Genomic DNA, 9,528 nt, shown 5'->3' on the forward strand with positions numbered 1-9,528 from the left:
GCACCTTGTCCTGGGGGGTCGGGCCCGGCTGCCCAATGGCCAGAGGGTCAGAGCAAAGGCTAAAGGTTGCTGATAAGGCTTTGTCTGGAGAAACATTAAACTCTGTCCCCGCGGGGTGGGCATCCACCCATGGGAAAGCCTTGGACGACCTGTCTCTGGGGCAGCAGGGCTGTGATCTGACTCCTCCCAGGACTGCCCTGAGGGGCTGCCATGGGGTGGGAGATGGCCTGGGGCAGCAGCTCCGGCAGGAGCCAGCCTCCCAGCCTGGCGGTGGTTGATACAGGCACCTGGCCAGAGATGCACAAACACAGTGGATGCTGCTGCTTTCCCCATGGTGCTGGGGTCACTGGGGCTGCCAGTGGGGTCAGCAGGATGCTCTGAGCAGGGCCTTCCCAAACAGCAGCTTTCTGGGGGAAAATCAGCCCTGAGAGTGCTGCCTATGCAGACAGGGGCTGGGGCTGGAGGCACTGTGAATGTGTGGGAAGGGAAGGGCCAGGGTACCACAGCAGGACTGGCATCCCTGTGGGGTGCAGGTCCAAGCCCAGGGGCACAAACAGCTGGACTGACATCCCTGTGGGGTGCAGGTCCAAGAGCACTGCAGGAAACATACACTTCACAAACAAAACAGAGGTGACACCCTCACAGTCAGCACCGCAGGCACTACACGAGGCAGTGGCCTTCTCTGGTGCCCAGCTCTGAGGAGAGGGGCCATGAGCCACACACATCCACAGTCACACAGGAGAGGTGCACTTCAGAGGCAGCCACAGCACCTGAGCCAGCCCCACTGAACAGTCCCCAGCATCAGGCAGCTTCACAGCCCTCACAGATGGGCAAATCCCAACCACCACCATGTGGCCACAGAGAAAAGGGGACAATCTCAGCAGCTGTGGCCCCTAGGCCCCGAGAGCAGGGTTAACTCTGACAAAAAACATAAACCATAAACTAAATAAGCATAAAACCATGGGGCACTGGCCATGACACCAGCTTTGCCCAACACCTTTAATTAGTGCCCGTGGTGCTGCCCCAGTGCCAGCTCTGGTGTTGGGTCTGTGTCTGTCTTCATCTCCAGCTCTGGCTCTAGCTCTAGGTCTGTCTGCAGCTCCGGGGTCAGCTCTGGGTCTGGCTCCAGATTTAGCTCCAGGTCTGGCTCCAGCTCCCTGTCCGTGCCCCGGCTGGTGCTGTGGGGGACCTACAGTGCGGCCTTGGCCCTGACCTGGCTCAGGGAGTGCCTCAGCCTGAGTCACCTCTGCCCAAGGACCACCTCAGGCTGGGCAGTGTCCTCATGTCCCCATGGGAATCACCTTATCCCCCTCCCTCCCCTCTCCAGGGATCCCCTGAGCCCACTCGCACGCCCTCCTCCCCCCAGGCACCCCGCAGTGTGGGGCCCCACTCACCCCTGGGTGCCCGGCGGCTGCTCCCCGCGGCGCTGGCCCAGCACCTGCTGCCGCCACAGGCCAAGCCCCAGGGCCACCGCGAGCACGAGCAGAACGAGGCTGGAGCCCAGAACCAGCCAGGCCATCTCGTCATCCTCCAGTGCTCGCTGCAGGCCTGGCGGGAGACAGCCCAGCTGGGCACGGGCACTGCCAGCCTGCCTGGCACAGGCACTGCCAGCCTGCCTAGAATGGGCACTGCCAACCCAGCCGGGCACAGGCACTGCCAACCCAGCTGGGCACGGGCACTGCCGGCCCTGCCTGGAATGGGCACTGCCAACCCAGCCGGGCACAGGCACTGCCGGCCCTGCCTGGAATGGGCACTGCCAACCCAGCCGGGCACAGGCACTGCCGGCCCTGCCTGGAATGGGCACTGCCAACCCAGCCGGGCACAGGCACTGCCGGCCCTGCCTGGAATGGGCACTGCCAACCCAGCCGGGCACAGGCACTGCCAACCCAGCTGGGCACGGGCACTGCCGGCCCTGCCTGGAATGGGCACTGCCAACCCAGCCGGGCACAGGCACTGCCAACCCAGCTGGGCACGGGCACTGCCAGCCTGGCCGGGCACGGGCACTGCCGGCCCTGCCTGGAATGGGCACTGCCAACCCAGCTGGGCACGGGCACTGCCGGCCCTGCCTGGAATGGGCACTGCCAACCCAGCTGGGCACGGGCACTGCCGGCCCTGCCTGGAATGGGCACTGCCAACCCAGCCAGGCACAGGCACTGCCGGCCCTGCCTGGAATGGGCACTGCCAACCCAGCCGGGCACAGGGACTGCCAACCCAGCCGGGAACGGGCACTGCCAGCCCGGCCGGGCACGGGCACTGCCAACCCAGCCGGGAACAGGGACTGCTGGCCCTGCCTGGAATGGGCACTGCCAACCCAGCCGGGAATGGGCACTGCCAGCCCTGCCTGACACAGGCACTGCCAGACCTGCCTGGCACGGGCACTGCCGGCCCAGCCAGATTCAGGCACTGCCAGACCTGCCTGGCACGGGCACTGCCGGCCCAGCCAGATTCAGGCACTGCCAGCCCTGCCTGGCACTGCCAGCCCTGCCCATGCCATCCCCACGGCTGCCCCACTCACCTCCCTCTGTCAGCTGCAGTTCACTGTCCCTGCTGCCCCCCAAGCGTGACCCCCTCCTCCGGCAGTCGGGGGGCTGCCAGCCCGGGTGGCAGTGGCAGTTGCCCTTGTTGTTGCACACCTGCAAGGCCAGGCAGGGGTACAGGTGTGCAGTGGACTCGTACAGCCTGCCCCCCCAGCCCAGCACCCGTGGGACTCACGCCATGGCCGTGGCAGTTTGCTTTGCTGTCACAGTTCTGTCCCAGCACCGAGAGTGGGTGGCATGTGTTGTTTATACACACCTGGGAAAAACCGTGGCAGCTCCAGCCCAGCACTGCCTCACCCATACAGCGCTCAGCACATCAGGCTGTGGCCCCAAGGGAAATGAAAACACACTATTTAAAAAATAAAAAGATAAGCCACAGTTCTGCCCTGAAGCCAGGTCATTTTAGTGCTCACACCCCACCAAACCTTTAATGCAATGTTTGCAAGTTTTTACAGTGTTTTTAAATATCGAGCACACTGCTGCAAGGAACAAGTGTTTCTATGATCTTGTTAATATTCACAGTTTCTATTTGCCATTTCAGATGATTACAGAATATTTCCTTACCCTGCCAGAGCCACACTTTGTCCCTGGAGGAACCAGAAGCGGATCCAGCCATATGGATACATTCAGGTAGTTCAGAGACACACACAAATGCTGCCGCACCCGGGCATACATCACGGCAGCGGCGGGTGATGAGAAGGGCTTGTAGGATGGGTACGTGCAGATTAACTTCCCACACCTGAGATCCCTGGAAAGCCAATTTGCACAGGATGCGTATCAAACATACACAGACACACACGGATCCTGCCTGATGAACGCCGGAACATTAAACAGCACAGTCTGCTGAGAAAACGTCAGCAGGACTGGGAGGTCCAGGGAGGACATAAGGAGAGACACTATATAAAGGAGAACATACAGAGAAGTATTTATTGCTTCACAAATCTCCCCATAAACTGGAGTCTTGACACTCCTCTTGACTGCCCAATCCCATTAAACATGCATTTTAGCAGAGCCAGTGTCCCCTCCCCACCGTACCTCCAAGCACAGCGCCGGTACTTGTGGCCGGTCTGGAACCCGCAGTGCCCGAACCTGTCCTGCTGGCCGTTGATCTCCTCGTAACACACCTTGGGAGCGTTCTTTGAATCTACACGTTTAGCAATACTATTTGCTACCATTAAAAGGAACATATTATGGTATCTAATAACTTCATTTTTCATTATTTAATTAGAGAAAACATACCTATCCCTGCCCAAACCCCCAGCAATCCTGAACCTCAGAAATCAGCAGGGGAGTAGCAAATGGGGAAGTTCTCTGATTGAGTTTGCCCACAGAAAATAATTTGCTTTTTGTTCTTTCCATTGTTATCCGTGAAGCACTGGGGGACTCCGTTAACCAGAGCCAAACCAGAGCTTGAAATGCTTTCCTAGAGCTGTGCCTTCTCTCCAGGTGCCCCACTCTCACCCGAGCTTGGTGCATTGAAGAGTACAGGTACAAGATGTGCGACCGTGATGCTGTGGCCACCCCTGCCCCTGAGCAGTGCCAGTGCCACCGGCACAGCCTGTTACCTCTCCCATAGAGCCGCTTGCAGTGCAGGTCCGAGGACTGGCAGCGTCCCTGGTAGCAGTAGCCAGTGCCACGCCCGCACTCGTGCCCATCCTGCACGTACACGTCGGGCGGGCAGGAGGCCGAGGAGCCGCTGCAGAACTCGGGCAGGTCACACTGGGCATCGGCGGCCGGGCGGCACGGCGAGTTCCTCCACTTGAACTGGGGAGCAGGAGGAGCTCTGCAGCCTCCCTTGCCTGCCAGCCTGAGCCCACACAGCCCCTTCTGACCATGGCCACAGGGTCCCTTCCCCTTGAGGCGCTCAGGTGCGACACGTGTGTGACACTGCTTGGGACAGTCTCCGGTAATATTCCCCCCAGGGGTTCCCAAGAGCTGAGCTGGGAAACCCAACCCCAGGAACCTTTCCCATTGCACAGCAGGAAGTTTGGCTCTATCCGTCAGCATGGGAACATACCATTTGTCCAAAAATAAATAATGATTCTGTGATAATTATAAAAATGTCCCTTACCTGACAATTTCTACAACATAATCCAGAGGCACATCTTGCTTTTGGCTTCAGTTTACACATTTTAGTGCAACACTTGTCCTTCAGGCATTCCTGGGGATATATGGCAAACCCACGTTATTTTATTTTATTGTACCCCCGAGCTTCTCCTCCTCCTCTCCCCGTATTACTTGGGCAACATCCAGCAGAACAAACGGGCAAAGCTGCCACCAGATCGGCGCCACCCAGAAACAATCTCCAACCCAACACGACCCTCCCTGGGCTGCTCCCCGCTGCAGTGGGGCTCCCGGTCTCAAGGGCTGGTTACTGCACACGCACTCGGAGCACAAAGGCAGGGGTTTGGCCGCGGTCGCCCCGGCCCCACCTGGGCTGTGCCGCAGTCGCACTGCTCGCCCGCCTCCACCACGCGGTTGCCGCAGACGGCGCCGCTCCGGCGGGACAGGCGGCTCAGCCGGGGGCTGCCGAAGAGACACGCGCCTCTGCCCTGCTTCAGGAAGGTCTCGAAGTCCCTGATGCTGCAGTTGCTGAAGGCTTTCGCCCCACTGAAATGTCTAAAATAAAGCAATTACCAGCTTTTATGTTCCACATTCACCGCTCCTCTCTCTCCCCGAAGGTCGGGGCAAGTCAAGGGCTCGCCCAGACACTGGCACAGGGTACGATGGCCCCAGGGGTCTATTAATTCACCTGATCTACAGCTCATTATTAACAGATTGAAAAACATTCTGAAGTACCTTCATTTTAGAGAGCAAAGGTCTCTTTTGTCAAATTAAGCACTAAATTGCTATTTAATTAATTCTTTTTTTCTTCTTAGAGGAAAAAAAGCAGGTATTTCTTCACTGAAACGGTGGTCAGGCATTGGAATTGCTGCCCAAGGAGGTGGTGGAGTTCCCACTGCTGGAGGTGCTCAAGAAATGACTGACAGTACTCAGTGCTCTGGTCCACGCAACAAGGTGGCGACTGGTCAAAGGTTGGACTCCACGGTCCAGGAGGCCTTTTCCAGCCTGACTGATTCCATGAGTCTGTGATTCTAATTTGTTGTACTTTTTGCAGTGGAATGGCAGTGGCAGAGGACACCTCTGACAAGGGGACACCGTGCAGCCACCCCTGTCCCCCAGCTCACGTGCCCCAGCCCCGCAGCCCCTCGGGCAAACTCACAGCGCCTCGGGGCTCATGGTGCAGACGCGCCCGGGGCAGCTGCAGCCGCGGGAGCTGTCGGAGCTCATGCCCAGGCTGCGGCCCAGCACCTGCGCCAGGAGGACGGAGAAGGACTCCAGTGTCACATTCCCACGGTACTGGAGGGAGGAGAGAGGTGAGCTGCCAGAGCTGAGCGCTCCTTGCAGAGATCCCTGCTCGGGACACAGATCCTCCCACGTACTCCATCCACCCCTGTTCCTGCTGCCCACGGCCGAGTTCACAGCGGTGTGGGCTGGTGAGGGACAGGCAGAGGACAGGTGGGACCATACCAGGGCCACCGTGGTGGCAGCATCTCTCTGACACGTCTCTCCTGGAGCCGCTGCGCCCACGAGTGCTCCTTGGTCCCTGTACCTGGAACAGAGGTGGGGTCACTGCTGGTCCCAGGGACCCCCTCTCGCTGTGGTCACTGGGGGATGCTGGCTCTGTACAGCCCAAGTCCCCTTGGTGCCTCAGACTGTTTGCTGTCCCCAGGGGAGCTGGGGCAGGGTCTGCATGGTGCGAGGCTGGTGCCTGGTGCTGGGCAGGGACTGGGGGCTGCCACAATTCCCAACTCCTCAGCCTGCGTGGGTGGCAAGGGATGGACGGCACCATTGCAGCTGCTGCATCACTAGGAGGAATGTCTTGGAAGAAATACTTGAAGAATATCAAGGATTGAGGAAATACAGATTTTTAAAAAAGCATTTGTCAAAGTTTCAACTTGCATTGGTTTGACTGATGGCTACCACAGAACCTTTAACACTAATGAACCTTTATCTTACCCTAAGAGGGAAGCAATGCTGTGTGCCTGTGGCTCCAGAGACAACTGTTTCCACTGTATAAATCGCTGTAGAATGTCATCTGTGTCCCCTGCTGTCGATATTTTATCCCCCTCTGCCCACAGCTCCAGGGAGGACAGCACGATGGTGACATTAAGGGGATTAAACATCTGGAAGTATAAGAGAGGAAACATTTGCTATCACACCTTCCCTTCATGCAGTCACCACTCTGCACACAGTAAACATGGGGGAAAAGTAAATTGCTGCTGTCAGTGCCTCAATGACATCTGTAGCCAAAAAGAATGAACACACCCAAAGAATAAAGAGATATAGCAAGAGGCCTGAGCCAAAGTCCAATCACTTCATAACTGTTAGGGGTTTTGGGAATAACTTATCATTTCACAAGTGAACCATAAGACCATCAGTGGAGTAAAAAACAGGATTGGAAGTTGGTTACAAGCACCTGAGAGAAAGCAGGTTAATTGAGATCGGGGATCTGCTGCACAGAGAGGGAAGCAACCCAGGAGTGCTCAAAATGCACTCTGAGGTTTGGCTGCCCTGAGGTAAACTGCCTGTTTATCTCTGCATCTGCACGAGACATGGTCATCACACAGGGAAAGATGTTCTTTTGTGGCAGACTGACATGTCCAGAGGAAAAACCTTCTCAGGAAATATGGGATTTTTTACATAACATCCTCCTAAACCTAAAAGCGGCTAGAAAAGAGGTGGCCACTGCTAACATCAACATTCTCCTCATCCCCCATCTCACTGCAGTACAAACCAGACTTAAGGACTCACATTGTTGATTAAATTGAAGGCCTGGATTATGTTCTGTGTCGCAGCATTTGGGTCCGATCCCATATAGTTGTACTGAAAAACAACCCAAGAGGACACAAGGACAGACAAGGTGCATACCAGGGTGAAACATGTCAATGCTGGAACACTGAAATGATTCCCAACACCGAGCCATGGAGACATGAGCTACAAATTCACGTTCCTTCTTTCCTACAAAATCCACAGTACGCGTAGCTTTTCAGTAACTTTTCAAAATGGAAAACAAATCCACGTAAAAGCTGGGAAATGTTACCATTTCCATGCTCACAGAAGTCAGGCAAAGACAAGGAAAAAGTGGCTGGCGTGGACTTACCAAAGCCTTGTCCATAACCACATATACTGTGAGGTATTTGGGAGATTGCCCAGCAGCCGAGAGGGGCTAAAAGAGAAAATGGGCTTCAAAGTACAGGTTCTGCATTCTCTGGTTGCCTCACTGCTGCTGTTGGCTGTGCTTCTTCAAAGCTTGTGTCCAAGTGTCTGGACAAAGCTTCCAGCAGAATCAGACCCCTCCTCACAGGACAGGGACAGCAGCAGCACTGCGAGAACAGGCACCGCTCACCTCGTCATCCCCGGGGGCCTTGTCCAACATCTCCCAGGCCGCCAGCCTGCCCAGCCCTGCCTCGGGGGGGCTGTGGGCTGGGGGGGCCTCTGCCATCTGCTCCTCACTCATTCGGTACAGCACGTGCTGGGACGCAGGGGAGTAGCCCAGGGGCTGGATCCCGTAGCTCACGTTCTCAAACTGCAGCAAACCCCTGCCAGGGCACCAGCACTGCCCACCTGCTCCTAGGCACCGGCACAGCTGCCCCAGCACCAGCTGTCTCCAGGCCAGGCTGCCAGGGAGGGCAGCACAGGGACAGGGCTGGGGTTTTACCTGAGCCCTGAGCAGGTGTTGAGGGTCACTGCTGAGCTGGGGAAGCCATCGATGTAGCCCCAGTAGTGGCAGCCTCCCTGGGACATGACAGACACAGGGACCCCCTTCCATGGCTGGGCAGGCCATCCCCTTACCCACCACCCAGACAGCTGCACCAGCTGGCGTGGGCAGAGACAAACCAACAGCCCAAAGCAAGGCCAGGTTACCTCAATGTGGACAGAATCAGAGTGCAAAGATCCCTGCTCACTGGACACATAAGTCTGGAAATCATCCGATAAAAAGGCACTGCAAGAGAGAGGCGCAAAGTGAGGTACTTACAACAGCAGCCATTACCCAGAGCTTCTCAAGCTTCTCGCAGGTCCTGCAGCCACCAGGGAGCAGGGCAGCCACTGTCAGTGAGGGCAATGTCAGGGCCAACTCACTGCTGCTGCAGGTGGATGGTGTACGGCCTCCCCTCAATCCTCAGGATGTAGGACACTGCCTCCTTGTGCATACAGAAAAGCAGAGAAGGGGAGAATTGAGAACAGGGGCTGGCAATAGCATGATCCAAGGCCTGCTGTGAACAGCAAAGGGGGAGCACAGAATGGGTGCAGCCATCATGGTGCTGGCAGCTCTGCTGTGGTGCCATTGTTACAGCTGCCACCACATCTGTACTCCCCCAGCCCTCAACTCCAGCTGAATCTCACTTTCCCCTCCCTTCTCCCAGCCTCCCCAGAGCCCCCCAGCACCGTGCCTGCTTCAGCCCCGCCACTCCTTTTGTGCTGGCCCCCAGCTGCTGTGGGATTGTGATCTGGGACCAAACCCACCCACCCACAGGGGACAGAGACCCCCATGGCTGAGCCCAGTCCTGGAGGGCAGGGGGCTCTGGGGGACCCTGCCCAGCCTCATGCAGCAGCTCCAGGAGCAGCAGGAGCAGCAGTGGTGGCATTGCACAAAGTGGCCTCATGGCCGGCCGGTAACGGCCCCACCAGTAACGGCCCCACAGCCCACCAGTAACTGCCCCACAGGTAACATCCCCACCGGCAACAGCTCCACCCCTTAAAGCAGAGGCCAAGGCAGAGACTTGTACAAAACTGGCATCTTTATTGCTTATTGGGTCTGTACAAAGGGGTCGGGAACAGCCCTTGGGCCAGAGACCAGCGCGGGTCCGGCTGCAGAGGTGGACATGGCTCCCGACCTGCCCGGGACAGGTATCCGTACACTTCACAAAAGCAAGTCAGTAGTCATCTTCAGTATTCAACACCAAAAACCGGAGCCATTTCCTGTCCA

General features: G+C 57.3%; 3 protein-coding genes across 5 annotated transcripts in view; 1 reads left to right on the forward strand and 2 right to left on the reverse strand.

Annotated features, from left to right (window-relative positions):
* NKX6-3 (NK6 homeobox 3) overlaps window positions 1-9,528 on the forward strand; it is a 322,554-nt gene that overhangs the window by 182,237 nt on the left and 130,789 nt on the right. The gene's annotated exons all lie outside the window — the stretch shown is intronic.
* LOC137463295 (disintegrin and metalloproteinase domain-containing protein 32-like) lies at window positions 982-7,848 on the reverse strand. Of its 2 annotated transcripts, XM_068174394.1 has the most exons (14): window positions 7,702-7,848; window positions 7,353-7,424; window positions 6,558-6,724; window positions 6,069-6,150; window positions 5,761-5,897; window positions 4,970-5,156; window positions 4,609-4,698; window positions 4,103-4,301; window positions 3,573-3,681; window positions 3,102-3,285; window positions 2,713-2,793; window positions 2,516-2,633; window positions 1,395-1,548; window positions 982-1,189 (listed from the first exon to the last, which is right to left on the reverse strand). In XM_068174394.1, exons 1-14 carry the CDS (start codon window positions 7,714-7,716, stop codon window positions 1,132-1,134), a joined length of 1,653 nt encoding a protein of 550 aa, XP_068030495.1. In that variant the 5' UTR covers window positions 7,717-7,848; the 3' UTR covers window positions 982-1,131. The 2 variants fall into 2 exon arrangements, with proteins under 2 accessions (XP_068030495.1, XP_068030496.1); XM_068174395.1 differs by lacking the exons at window positions 982-1,189; window positions 2,713-2,793 and adding an exon at window positions 2,794-2,858 and having other exon boundaries at window positions 1,451-1,548.
* On the reverse strand, window positions 7,766-9,232 carry LOC137463297 (disintegrin and metalloproteinase domain-containing protein 18-like). Of its 2 annotated transcripts, XM_068174399.1 has the most exons (5): window positions 8,988-9,232; window positions 8,682-8,743; window positions 8,466-8,544; window positions 8,260-8,336; window positions 7,766-8,140 (listed from the first exon to the last, which is right to left on the reverse strand). In XM_068174399.1, exons 1-5 carry the CDS (start codon window positions 9,090-9,092, stop codon window positions 7,900-7,902), a joined length of 564 nt encoding a protein of 187 aa, XP_068030500.1. In that variant the 5' UTR covers window positions 9,093-9,232; the 3' UTR covers window positions 7,766-7,899. The 2 variants fall into 2 exon arrangements, with proteins under 2 accessions (XP_068030500.1, XP_068030499.1); XM_068174398.1 differs by lacking the exon at window positions 8,988-9,232 and having other exon boundaries at window positions 7,885-8,140; window positions 8,682-8,903.

This window comes from Anomalospiza imberbis, chromosome 28 (genome assembly GCF_031753505.1).
Source record: "Anomalospiza imberbis isolate Cuckoo-Finch-1a 21T00152 chromosome 28, ASM3175350v1, whole genome shotgun sequence".
In the NCBI taxonomy this organism is placed as follows: domain Eukaryota; kingdom Metazoa; phylum Chordata; class Aves; order Passeriformes; family Viduidae; genus Anomalospiza; species Anomalospiza imberbis.

What these genes read in the sequence shown, in the direction of transcription:
- LOC137463295 (XM_068174394.1), bottom strand. An exon ending in CCTTCAATTTAATCAACAAT is followed by an intron (nt 6,725 to 7,352) that starts GTGAGTCCTTAA and finishes TTATACTTCCAG; the next exon opens with ATGTTTAATCCCCTTAATGT. An exon ending in TACCGGCGCTGTGCTTGGAG is followed by an intron (nt 3,286 to 3,572) that starts GTACGGTGGGGA and finishes TTGGCTTTCCAG; the next exon opens with GGATCTCAGGTGTGGGAAGT.
- LOC137463297 (XM_068174398.1), bottom strand. Translation starts at nt 8,887, where the DNA reads ATGGCACCACAGCAGAGCTGCCAGCACCATGATGGCTGCACCCATTCT. An exon ending in CTGATTCTGTCCACATTGAG is followed by an intron (nt 8,337 to 8,465) that starts GTAACCTGGCCT and finishes GTCATGTCCCAG; the next exon opens with GGAGGCTGCCACTACTGGGG. An exon ending in AACACCTGCTCAGGGCTCAG is followed by an intron (nt 8,141 to 8,259) that starts GTAAAACCCCAG and finishes GTGCCCTGGCAG; the next exon opens with GGGTTTGCTGCAGTTTGAGA.